General features: G+C 40.2%; 1 protein-coding gene across 1 annotated transcript in view; it reads left to right on the forward strand.

Annotated features, from left to right (window-relative positions):
- Window positions 1–13,840, forward strand: part of arhgap44a (Rho GTPase activating protein 44a) — a gene marked incomplete at both ends in the record, with an annotated part of 47,860 nt that overhangs the window by 19,573 nt on the left and 14,447 nt on the right. Inside the window, 15 exons of the mRNA XM_079457409.1 lie at window positions 862–938; window positions 2,445–2,556; window positions 2,734–2,810; window positions 2,895–3,012; window positions 4,244–4,312; window positions 4,444–4,525; window positions 4,675–4,802; window positions 6,164–6,275; window positions 6,549–6,630; window positions 8,063–8,143; window positions 8,847–8,960; window positions 9,437–9,528; window positions 9,612–9,795; window positions 11,641–11,661; window positions 12,540–12,728. Coding sequence (XP_079313535.1) covers window positions 862–938; window positions 2,445–2,556; window positions 2,734–2,810; window positions 2,895–3,012; window positions 4,244–4,312; window positions 4,444–4,525; window positions 4,675–4,802; window positions 6,164–6,275; window positions 6,549–6,630; window positions 8,063–8,143; window positions 8,847–8,960; window positions 9,437–9,528; window positions 9,612–9,795; window positions 11,641–11,661; window positions 12,540–12,728 — 1,538 coding nt within the window. The remainder of the gene's footprint in view (window positions 1–861; window positions 939–2,444; window positions 2,557–2,733; window positions 2,811–2,894; window positions 3,013–4,243; window positions 4,313–4,443; window positions 4,526–4,674; window positions 4,803–6,163; window positions 6,276–6,548; window positions 6,631–8,062; window positions 8,144–8,846; window positions 8,961–9,436; window positions 9,529–9,611; window positions 9,796–11,640; window positions 11,662–12,539; window positions 12,729–13,840) is intronic.

The following is a 13,840-nucleotide window of genomic DNA, read 5'->3' on the forward strand; positions in this document are numbered from 1 at the left end:
CATCTGCAGCGGCGGTGGTGATGTGTGATTTTATGAAAGTTCATACCCCAATATGCACTTCCAATGGGCGGCATTGACCGGCCCATAGCGGACAAGATTCTGACAAGTATGAGTTTTTCGTTGAATGGCAACTTCCTGGCATCAGACGCGGAAGACTCCATGGAGCTCCCGACTTTGGCCGGTCGAGCCCAGGACGAGTCTGACGCAGAAGTGTCAGTCATACTCGCCCGGGCGGCCACGAGCGTCGGGTTGCAGTGCATCGCAACGCCTTCCCGAAACATTCACGGCTGGATTGGTAGCCCGCAGCTCTCTTCAGGACGTGCATGACAAATTCACAAAGACAGGGTACTCCCACTTTTCGGCACGTTCACGTCAGACGAGCTCCGTTGCCTTGACTTTCCTTGGCATTGGCAGCTAGGGATATGTAGATGTACCCCAGGTCGATCTTACACCTGGAGGGACCGACCAACCCTTCCAAAGTGTGTAAGTTCTTCGACACTCGTGTCGAGCGCTTGCACTGCTGCAGTTTAATTTCCAAATATCACCTCACTGTCGGTAGGCTCCCCGGGTTCCCAGGTTCCTCAGCCCAAAAGGAGAATGAATGGGCATGAATGCGCCATCTTCCTTTTATACCCATATGTATGGGGCCGAGACTGGCGTGCCGAACCATTTGCCCATTTCATTGGCCTTTTAAAAAGTACAATCAGAGTTGATAGGTTTTCAAGATCAAACCCCATCTGTCGGATCAACACAACGTCTTGTTCCCTCCATCACGGAACTGAGGTTACATCCGTAATCAAGACGTTTTCAACTGTGCACTCTCACACTCATGACTCTTTGATTCAATATGTCCCTATACAGAAAAAACTGCCGCTGACGACACTTGCTCAATGTATGGTTGAAGGAGCGGCTGTGTTAGGAGACGACTCTCTTCTCGGGTGAGAGATCACGTACTGTAAATGTTTGCTGTTGTCCTGTGATGTCTAATCACCTTCACTTCTCTCCTGGGCTGCAGTCCAATTCATATTCTATACTCTCTAGTAGGGATGAGCGAGTACAGCATTATCTGTATCTGTATCTGTATCTGTTAACCATATGAATTATCTGTATCCGTATCTGTACTCGGACTGGGCGGGGCCTAACCTGGAAGTGGGCGGGGTTTAACCCGGAAGTGGTCGGGTTGTCTTGAAAGGGGCGGGGCTTTAACCAGTATGTTATTTTTAATCATGCAATTGCTAGCAGACGTTAATAAAAATTAGATGACCAGCGGAGGGAGGGAGAGAGAGAGTGTGTGTAGCTAATTAATTTGAAATATTATAGTTTTATACGTGAAGTCAAAAAACTGGTTAGAGTCAGCAGACGGTTAAAAAAAGAAAAAAAAATCTCAGACAGGCAGAGACGCAACGCTAGTCGCGTTCTACCAAGCACCACGTCTGAACAAACCCCACGTTTACCAGAACTCTACTGGTTAATAAGTACTGCAGAAAAAAACGAAATAAAAAACAAACCTGAAGCTGAAGAAACCCTAAACGTTAACGGAAAAGACCCGCAAACCTGAGTGACTGAGGGAGAGACAGAGAGAGAAAGAGAGCTGTTCTGTGTGTGAGTGAGTGAGCAAATCTGTATGTGTAAGGGAGGGCGCTGTGACTAGCCTATCACAGAACACAGAACACAGTCAGCTACCCAATGAGGATTTTTATTCTATCCGAGCACAGATATTGACTCGTATTACTCGTATAATACTTGTACTCGGCAAATATGCTTTATCCGTACCGGATACTCGTTTCAGCCGAGTATCCGGCTCAACTCTACTCTCTAGCATGCTGTACACTGATCAGGTGTCTTGATGATGGTATGCTGCATCTTTTCCAGCAATTGTGTACAATCGTGCATGTGCTCATGCTTATGCATAGATGTGCATGCTCAACATTCTTACTTATTTAACATTTTCAGATCTAGAAAATGCATTGAAATGCTATACCTGCAGCTTTTAAAACACAATCATTCAGTCATGTGCTTTACAATATGCAAAGGCTATACAAATGCAATTGTATGACATAATAGCACTTTCTAATGTGGGAATACAGCTTTACCACTTTCCATCACCAGTGATGTACTCTATTTACTTTTAGCATGCAGTACGGTGCAGTTTGCTGTAGTACACATACTTTTATAGGGACCTATTTTAGGTGCGTTATGTACAGAAGCATGCATTGTACTGGAAAATGAAAAGAGAAAAATATATTTTGATGATCGACCATAAAGGAACTATTTTCTTCCAATGTTAAAGTTTACCGTTTACTCTGTGTTGTTCAAAATTATTTTTTTTGTAGTACAAATCTTTATTTGAAGTAAATTTAAAGCGATGTCACTGCCGTTTTATATGTGAAATGTATAAATGCTTTGGAATGACAGATGTATTTCTGTTTTGTGTCTTCCAACAGCAAAATGCTCAAACTCTGTGGGGATTCAGAGGAGAAGTTGGCCCAAGAGCTGCTTGTTTTTGAGATTCAGATTGAAAGAGATGTTGTGGAGCCTCTGTATGAGCTGGCTGAGGTGAGCATGTTTTCTCAGTCAAATATCTTGCATCCACGATAATGAACTTTCAATGCTATAATATTCTTACAATGTGACCCTTATCATCCTCATTTAATGGTTTCTCCTTTAAACTCTTGTCTTGAATATTTACTGTACATAACATTGCTTAATGATTCTCTGTGCATACCCTTTCAGGTAGAAATTCCGAACATTCAGAAACAGAGAAAACACTTAGCCAAGCTTGTCCTGGACATGGATTCTGCAAGGACACGGTACAGGATATCACCCTGGAGGTTTGACTGTTCTGTATTTTTACACATGTGCTAACCGTGCTGTTTTGTTCTCTTGGTCTGTAGGTGGCAACAGTCATCCAAATCTTCGGGTCACCCCAGTAATGCACTGCAGGGCGGAGCCAAGGCTGATTCTCTGAGGGAGGAGATGGAGGAGACAGCCAATCGGATGGAGATCTGCAGGGTAGAGATCTCACAATCTGTGTCTGAATTTGCCCCCTTTCTCCAATATAGTGCACTATATCGGGTGTCCGCCTTTGTTGTAGTGTTGTTCTCTACCCCATCTCACTACATTCGTACACTAGTTTTTACCCACAATGCTCTCTGATTTTGATTGTACATCCAATGTATTTACTCGCTCACAATTTCCCGTGATACAACGGGAATTAGAATCACAAAGTGATTAGAATCAGCTGTAGGAGAGCGACTTTTAATGCCACGAATGCACGTTTATACACTTCTGTTTGTTCCCGGTCACGGTTATTTTTAACTTTTGAAAAATAAGCCAATTAAATGAATGTTACATACACTAGTGTTTTATTTTAAATATTTTATTAAACGTAATAATCATAATAGTAACTAAACGTGACAAACAGTCGTTTTGTTCTCTTTATTATAAACTAATACAATTAACGTGACAAATAAGGTGAAAATTCATTTGACCATTTTACAAAACAATCCATAAAGCCACACAGGTGTAATATAAGCATTATGACGAATGTCCGCGGCTGTCCAATGCAGGCTATATACTTATTCGTTCACTATTTTCATCCGATCTATAGGAAATAGTGAATGGGTGAACAGGTTCGCTAATTCAGACACAGCTTCTCACTCCTTTATAAACATAAAAATGTGTCCAAAATGAGTTACTCCAAATTAGTCCAAGATCCCACCTTCCGGTAATGTGTTACTTTTTCTCAATTGGTTAAACCTAATATTAGCAGAGCTATAGTAATTTACTATCGCTGCGTCCGAAATCGCATACTATGACAGTACGTAGTGATTTAAATGAAGTACCTAGCTATCGACTGTTAAAAAGTTATATATAGTATTTGTGGGCTAGTATGAATAGATTTCAACGTACTGCATCCGCAATGTTTGTGACTCGTATGCATCATGGGACAGAGTAGTGTCCATCTGATGCACAGTCACAAATCTCTGCAGAAACAATAGACCATCCGGGTATTTCTAGCCTACTGATTCGAGACATACTACTAATGCCTAATACTCATTTTCGCCTACTATATAGTATGGAAGTAGGCAATTTCAAACGCACGGTAGATGTCAGACTACTGGGACATTTTATTATATGCTATTTCTTTCAAACACTTACAGCTAGGCCGTACTCTTTTTGTTTCATGTTTTTGCCCAATTTTGGAAAAATGCAAAAAAAATGGTAATGATATATTTTACAGGACCAGCTTTCAGCGGACATGTACAACTTTGTGGCCAAAGAAATCGACTATGCAAACTACTTTCAAACGGCAAGTATCTCTACATGTTAACATTGTTCCTTCGACGCTTCACAATCGATTAAGTAAATGCAAATGAGTTTCTGTAATCACTTTTAGAAACCTCTATATTATTGAACTTTATCATATTCCTCTTTCTGTAGCTCATCGAGGTTCAGGCGGAGTATCACAGGAAGTCTCTGGAGATTCTGCAGGCTGTGCTGCCACAGATCAAAGCTCAACAGGGTGAGACTCACTCCTTCCACTTTGAGTGTGGTGAAGTGGTGTCTTTTATGTGCATGTGTGGCTCTGTCAGTAAGCCTGTTTCTTGAATTTAGTTTGAACAGCTTCAAAAGCGGATATTTTAATGTGAGTGTGTTCGCGTTGTGTTCCAGAGGCCTGGATAGAGAAGCCATCTTATGGAAAACCTTTAGAGGAACATCTGGCCCTCAGTGGCCGGGAGATCGCTTTCCCCATTGAAGCCTGCGTCACCATGCTGCTGGAGTGTGGCATGGAGGAAGAGGTGCGAGACTGCTGGAAATAACCAATCGCAACACCATTATTTATATTCGCTGACATATTTCACACTCGTTTTTGCAAACCGAGGAACATGTCGAAATGAGTGTCTCTAGTAATCAATCCCTGTTGAACAAAACATGCTGGTTAGGTATGTTTAGAAGCAAGGTAGCTGGTTTTAGCTGGTTATGAGCTGGTTGGTACCATCTTAAACCATCTACCTTGCTTCAAAACATACCTAGCCAGCAAATTGTGTTTTTTTGTGGGACGGCACAGATGCTATCCATCTTCATTGTGCAAAACATTTAGCCATTTTGTTTTATACGTAGGCATAACCCAGCTAACACAGTTACGTTGTGACGACGTACTTAGACCGGACCATATTCGCTGCCACGGCGTACCATAAGAACGTTCCAGCGACGTAACTTTGTGATTCCCAAATTCGCCGTGACGACGTAACTTTGGACTTCAACGCAATAATGAGGATTTAAAGCAGATATTTATTGACAGAGATTAATAAACATTATGTTTAAGCTTAACATTATATTCTTGTTTTACGGCATTAGCAGGTTGTCCGTTATTAGAAACAACAATCAAAAGCTTCTTTAGTCACACTCACAAACATCAGGGTCCGTTCATTTAGACGCACCAAATTGTTCGAAAATCACAAAAGTATGTGTTAACTCTCACATCTGTAAGGTGTAAAGTAAAGAAAGAATATTAATAAACCGCTAAAGTTATACATCAGGCAGTGAGGTAAATGAGGTTTAACTGACGCAAGCGCTCGGCCCTTTGCAGAACAGAGAAGCCACATGCGTGCACATATAAAACCTTCGCACTAAATTAATAGAGACGCAATTTTTATTATGGTATCGAATTAAACACCAGTTTATTAGCTGTCAGAAGTCGGATTAATAGCATTCGTCTTGACATTATAAAAGATTATACTCTGATCTTACATTTTCCATACAATAACATAATAAATAGAAATAACCGGATTCATTAATCAAATGACCAGTGTCCAGATTATCTGAAGACCAGACATCACGTCGCGACAATGTTATCCATGGGATTAAATCACAACGTTATCTGAGGACGTGGCTAGGATGTTTCCGGAATGTTTCTAAGAAATGGAACGTTGACAAGACGTCCTCAGAATGCGGTCACAAAATATGTCAAGGTGACCAAGTGGAGACCATCTGACGACGGCGTCAGAACGTACTCGTGTTAGCTGGAAAACTGCTCCTAAAAGTCACGTTCAAACAACACAAACCGTGGTCATTATGCTGTTATTAGTAAGTCTTTCTAAGTGAAATATCATGACTAAAAAAGTCAACTTTACACTTTAACGTTTCCGGTCTCTCGCAGGGTTTATTTCGAGTGGCCCCCTCAGCCTCCAAGCTGAAGAAGCTCAAGGCGTCGCTGGACTGCGGGGTTATTGACGTGCAGGAGTACTCGGCCGATCCGCACGCCATTGCAGGTGAACATTTCCGCTCTCTCTCTTCTCTTGATGTTTAACATTCACTGATTCACCTGCAGTATCCTTTAAAGCAGATTGCGGCTACAAAAGGTCAGACCGCACAGCAATTTCCACTCAATTCTGTGCCAGGTTAATTTGGTTTCATTATAGTGGACCTGTGGCGTGATCCAGTGCCACCATGTAAGGTGTCCGCAGCCGGCAGGTAGCAGATTTTGACTTTACACTCTTTGTCTCTCTCATGAATGTCTGCCCTTTCTCCTCTGCTTCCCTCAGGGGCATTGAAGTCTTACCTGCGTGAACTTCCCGAACCTCTAATGACCTTTGACCTCTATGACGAGTGGATTCAGGCCTCAAAGTAAGAAACAAATGTCTATCCTAACACACATTCTATAAGTCTGCCATACTGATGTCTTGTCTCTATATAGACAGTTTCATTGGACAACCATGCTGGCCCAAAGTAAACCTACAGTCTGTGTTGGAATTAATTTGTATTAATTTGAATTAAAGCAACTCAACAGTTCATTGATTCTTTGTGGATTAAGTTTTGCGCACGTAACGTTTATTTATGTTGTTATCACTAAACTGTCTATAGCTCTATTCCCTAGCTGTCTACCTACTGTTGGCAACATTTTAGATGCAGAACTAATGAAATCATCGCTGCAAAATTATGCATTTAATGTATTATTAGAGTTGCGGTATTCAAACTTGGACTCAGACTCGAGTCCGGACGCGTAGTTTTTATGAACTACGACTTGTCACGGACCTGGACATTTTGGACTTGGAATACAGTCGAGTCCAGACACTGGATGAGCAAAAAGAAATGACTTATATATAAATTAATTACATTATGTTGTCGCATCATTGAGCATAGGCAATCGCTGACATTTATGTTTCAATGGTTGGCATCAGGTCGGCATATGCACAGTATTTGCCCTAAACAGGTGTTCAGCATTATTAAACAGATTTATTTTATTTCATTTATTTGTTTAGCAGAGGCTAAATAAGATATTAACATTTGAAAGATTAAGAAGAGTGTACACAACTTCTGAATGCACGGTTGTAAAGATCAAAACAATTATTTACGAGCACAGTGTTTACAAATGAACTTTCACAAGAGGTTGATTGACAGGCAATCTGACCAATCATAATGCAGATATGTGTCATTTTTATTCAACAAACAAAGCCAGTAGATATACTCTAGTAGATAATGTATGTGCGTTGACATATTTCCACAGTTCTAATGTTCCTTCATGTTTAATTTGTGCAACTAGAAGGGATGTAAAATAATGCAATTTCCAATCATATAAACCTTCTGGACTCGACGTTAAGGACTTAAGGATTTAAGTCCCCTTTGGAATTGAACTTGGACTCCGACTTACTTAATAAGGACTTAGTCTTGACTCAGACTCGACATGGTAGACTCGGACCCAACACTATGTATTATTCTAAGGCAACATCACACATACAGTATGCATTAAAAAGCACTGTAATGGCAAGTAATGGTAGATTTCATTAGTTTAGATGCGAAATGTGAAATAAATAACGAAATAATTACATATTTATGATTTCTATGATGGAACAATGATATTTCATTATATTACACAAATACTTTCAAATTGTTGTCTTTGGAGCAGAATGAGATCACACACACCATGCTAACCAGGCACACCCTGTCACTCTTGTAGATGCCTAGACAGTAAGGCGGCACACTGGGTTTTGGAAAATTGCCATAATCTAAACAAACATGCATTAGATCCATTTAACTTAAACAATCTTTTCCTCTCTAGTATTCAAGATATGGATAAAAGACTTCAAGCCCTGTTGTCTACATGTGAGAAACTACCAGCAGATAATTTGAACAACTTCAGGTGTGTGATCTTTAAATCTCTGCATATTTAAGTAATGGCATAAACCAATGGCTTATCTGAAATGTCTGTAGCGTAAAGAGCGATATAACCTCCACTTGTTTATTTCACATTACCAGACTGTGTTAGTGAGCTGTATATTCTGACCGTGGTGTTAGCACAGCTCACCAGCCTTACCGAGAATAGTTTTTAGATGAAAAACATCCTTCAGTCCAACCCGTTCAGCGTGCCAACTCTACAGACGCTGTATCTGGCAAGGACAAATGCAGCCTTTCAGTTTGTCCAGAACTGATTTGGGAAACAACAACTCTGTCTGATAAGAGCCAAATGAATGGATAATATATCAATTTAAGATTATACGCGAACAAAATCTACCCTGACACGCATTCTGTTAGTGAGCCATACACAATATCTATTAATTATGCACATATATATATATCTATGAATAAATATTCACCATATATCTTATTAGCTTAAGTCTTTGCACCAACCCATATGATCATACAAGGATTCCACATATAGCCTGAAGGTTAAATGTGGTTTTATATAGAGCTCATGCGTGTTTGTCTACACCTGCCTCAGTCTCCTGTGTCAAGCTCTCTGAAATATTAATAATACAAGTACAGGAATTGCAAGCAGAGGAATGAATGTCAGAGCTACAACCCTTGGTTAGTGCTGAGATGGAAACTGATGTTTTTTTTTTCAGATATTTAATAAAATTCTTAGCCAAGCTCACAGAGTATCAGGATGCCAATAAAATGACACCAGGTAACATAGCAATAGTTCTCGGGCCCAACCTGCTGTGGACGCATTCTGAAGGGTGAGTGCACGTCTTTCATCTGCACTACCACATTTCACATAAGTAAAAGTAATACAAAAATATGAAGATATTTTGATTTACATTTACGCATTTGGCAGACGCTTTTATCCAAAGTGACTTACATTGCATTAGACTGTAAATTTGTATGTGAAATCCCTGGTATCGAACCCATGTCTACATGGAGTTTCTAGCTCCATAATCCAACCACTGAGAATACATATAACATGTCTTTTTATTTGACTTTGAATACATTATTTTTGGTTAATATGGCAGTGACGTTTTCTGCTTTATTTTTGGAGACAAATGACTAACATTTGAAACACATTTGTGTTAACAAATACTATCACCATGCAAACATTATTCTAAATAGGCTGGCGTTTGTTATTTTATATAACTAGGTTTTGAACGTTCACCCACATGCATTTTAACTTCAGAATAGGAAGTGTTTAGGTCAAATGGGTCATTGATCTCCGCAGGAACATGACGGAGATGATGACCACCATGTCCCTGCAAATCGTTGGCATCATTGAGCCGATTATCCAACACGCCGACTGGTTCTTCCCTGGAGGTTCGAGTCATGAAAACATATTCTAACACATTTATTTGCGCTCTCCCGTGTGATTTGGACTAATTTTTCATTGCTATTCTTAGATATTGAGTTCAACTTGACAGGCAGCTACGGCAGCCCAGTCCACACCAACCACAACTCCAACTACAGCTCCATGCCTTCTCCAGAAATGGACCAATCAGATCGCAAGCAGCAGCATGACCAGGGCCGACGCCCACTCAGCGTTGCCACTGACAACATGATGCTGGAATTCTACAAGAAGGATGGGTGGGTTGTTCCTGTCAGCGTCCTCTGTCTCTCCTCTATGCTTCTCCTATTCAACACTCCTCCATTCCCTTTCCATGCCATCCTTACTTCTTAAAGAAAGAGTTCACCATTAACAAATATCTTTACTTACTCATCCTACTGTTTAAAGGTCTCCTGAATGTGAATGGGGACTGTCAGGTCGCAGAATGGCAAAGCATCATGAAACAGTGAAAACGTAGTCCAAATGCTACATGTACATAGTATACAATATTGTAGTTCATTACAGAGAGTTTACGGTGAATAATATTACCTAATTTCTGAACTACAAACCCAGCCCCTATTCACTTTCATTATGCAATCCATTACATTTGAAAATGTATCCACAGGGATCGTCCAACGTTTGAAAGCATGTTTACATACATATAGATGTATAGACATTTTTTTCCAGAAGAAGGAAAGGTGCCTACATGAAGTTGAATCAACAATTTCTTTCCTTTGGATAAACTGTTCCTTTAAATGAAATGTCACTCTTATCATTGTACTAACTGACCATTACCAGCAGGGTTCAACGGCGCTGCTTCAATAAATTAGAGGTGTCGGATGAGACAGTGACAGAGACTTAATGTCTTCGGCAAGTAATTCGCTTAGACGTTGGATTGTCAATCATATCCTTATCCAATGACCTTCTGCTATCATTAGTCCTCTATAAGAGTGCAGCTCCGGGAACATTTCAGCCGACTCCCACAACCTGCTCTCATTTAAATAGAGCTAGTCTCAGGCTGATGGGCTGCCACGGTCTCCATGGTAACGTGGAAGGAGTGTTGAAGGAGGGCCGCAGCTCTCGTTCACTGAGGGGGCTGGATTTCTGCTGCTATCGACAGAGACACGTGGCAGATGTGCCAGGCTCTGACTCATGCCACCTGCAATGCTCCAGCAGGTGGAAAAATACAGCATACGGCGGAAGAGGCTGGAACTTCTGTTAGTCAGTATCTTAATCCAGACACCCTGACAGAAATATTGCTCTCTGGCAAAACCGCCTTGGCAAATGTAGTGCTGGTGTAGTTCTTTACCAAGATATCGCGGTTCTCTATACATTAAGATTAGTATAGAACAGCCAACGGTGACTTTTTCTATTTGACATTTGTAGAAAATTTTAATGGTAAGAAAAATGTGATTTATAATATACATCTTTCAGATTGTCAATAATACCCAGATTTCATAAGCAGAGAGAAATTGTTTCCACATGGTCTATCATTTAAAGCAACACTTTGTAGTATTTTATCCGAGCTTCAAAAAATTCTCTAAAATGATTTCAGTTCACAGCCCCGTCCACCCCTGCCTGAGGAAGAGTTCCCAAACAACACTTCTGCATTCGTTCATCGTTTCTGTTCCATCAGCTTAGTCAACAAACTTGCGCGTATTGCACTGCCCATGGGGAAGCCTATACAGCGCCAGTGTTTACGACACTGGTAACAGACAATTGCGCTTATCTACCACATGGGGGAACCGTGAGCAAATGTTCCATATTGTGGCTTTAAAGAAGCATCAGTTGATTTCATGGTTAAAGGCTTGTGTTAAAGGAGAGGCTGGGCGTCTCGTTGTTTATGTCCAAAGCACTCCGGGTAAACAAAATTAGAGTTAATGAGGCTCATTAGTCTCACAGTAGGAAAGAGTGCCGGCTGCTCATTTTGGCTGACACGTTCTCACCTCCGGACCGCCCTGATTCCCCAAACTACATGTGCCCACCACAGCATGATAGAGTAGAGTTCTTATTCAGCTGCTTTCCCCCTCGTTTCATTTACTGTTAACACACAGTAATGTTACATGTGCTCACTGTGTTTGCTCTAAACTTTTACCCCATTAAAGCAGCATTAGGAAAATTCAAAGGTACGGTTCTCATCCTTTTTTTTATATATTCTTTGTTTTAGTTGCATTTTTTATATCTCTTATCAATATGAATCTACCCGTCATATATAATGTTTAACAATTCACCGATCATGTATCAGATTAGCGGCTAGTTCTTATATTCTGAAACCATGGTCCTTGAATGGGTGATGCAGGATGACTTTTATTTGTATTAAATTTGCCTATACGGTTGGTTAGTCAGACGTCACACACCACCATATACTGTATGGAAGGTCATATACTCTTTCCGGTTCCAGACGCTCAATAAGATGCTGTAGGTAAACAACAAAAAATGCTAATATACATTCATTGCGATCCGTAAAACTATCTGAAAAACACAATCCTGAAATTTATCATCGAATCCCACATGGTGATTCATTTTTCATAATTTATTCAAATATTGATGTCGTACATACCATAAGCCTGGAGACTGCAATGTATACTGTCAGTTAATAAAAGCTCCGCTTAAATATGCGATATGGGTAAACAGTGCTCATTAACAGCTGTTTAAGGTGTAGCCAGCTTGAAATGAACAGATGCCTGGACCCGGAAACTGTATTTCTTAGGTCACCACTTAACTACCGAATAGTGCCTAAAGTAATAACATTAGTTATAGTAACAACAATAGTTACTTCATACTTTATTTAAAACACAGCAACATAAAGGGACAATTCTATGGAAATATGTTTTATCTCCCTATGTGGGTCAGAAGTAACATCATACCTTGAGTGGGTAATTTTGTGGTTAGCATCATGGCTCAGAGCGTTTGTAATTTATTTTGTTTGTTTTCCAGTGTTTTGTGGTTGTGTAGTTGATTTGTGCATTAGTAACTGACTACATTGTAATCTTTCTATGGGCAGTGTCGGTGTCAGAGTGATGGACACGTCTTGGGTAAAGACGAAAGGTTCCTCTACGCTGGCCCGCAAAGCCTCGTCCACCCCTCCCAGCGGGCAGCCTCCCGGCTCTCCTGCTGACACCCTGATCACAGAACAGTCCGGTGAGCTGGCTACATCTCCAACCCCCACTCCTCCTCTCGGAGACAGGGGCAGGTAAGACACATGATTCATGTCATCCTCTAACGCTTTTCATTTTCATTTCAATATATTAAGACATTTCATGTGAAGCTATAGAACAAGGTAAGTTAAAGATGCAATCCGTAACTTTTTGGTCATAAATGAACAGACATGTGTTATTGAGGAGATACATTTGTTGTATTATATGTTTATATCAGTTATGTCAGTTTGACCACATTTGACATAAGTTTGTAAAGTAACCTACAATTTCACATAGAGATGGCGATATAGAGCCAAAAGTTACGGATTGCAGCTGTAACTGTAATTCCACGGTCACACTAGACTTTCAAAAAGCGTAATTTCTAGGCAGAGGCTTGTTTACATGGGTGTGTCCATAGTAGGGGAGAGCAGGGACGAAAGTAACATAGCGATTTACTCAGAGCCCTGACTACATTTGCATTCCTAGCTTTGACGTCACGTTCAGCACCCAACCTTTGTCCTTGCTGCCAAATATCACGTGATACCGTCATCGTTTTCCATGGTTAGGTCCAGAACAGTTTTCGAGAACGGAAAGGGAATTTCGGAAGCTGTTCATTTTTTCTAATTACAAGTTGCGTTTCTCGTTTCTTGTGTCACAGTAATGATCAATCGACAGGTGATTCAGTGTCGTAACACATCCTGAAGTTTTTCATTATAAAAGTAAATCGGATTTAAATGTCAGGGGTTTTTGTCGGGACGAAAGCCCTTTGCTAATGTATCTAGATTTTTCTGATTTAATTTCATTAAATTTTCATATTGTTCATAGTGTTCAAATTTTGTATAAAATGCATCGACATTGCCAATCATAAAATGTTCGAAACAATTCAAGTTTGTACTATCGGGTTATTTTTTAAACGTGTAATACAACTGAGATTTAAAAAGAAATACAATCTAGCTAATATTGGTGCTTTTGACCCACATGTGTGTTACTTTCTACTGATAGGATCGAAAGTAACAATGTGCAATTTATCTTCAAAGTGAAATTATACAAAAGTCATTCAACATTTAAACAACATACCACCTGGTATTGCTAGACCACACTTTTGAGTTACGGACCACAGCACAAATACATCTCCTTCTGAAAAATTCTCTTTTAAAATGAAATTGTT

Source organism: Barbatula barbatula (genome assembly GCF_947034865.1).
Source record: "Barbatula barbatula genome assembly, chromosome: 5".
Taxonomy (NCBI): domain Eukaryota; kingdom Metazoa; phylum Chordata; class Actinopteri; order Cypriniformes; family Nemacheilidae; genus Barbatula; species Barbatula barbatula.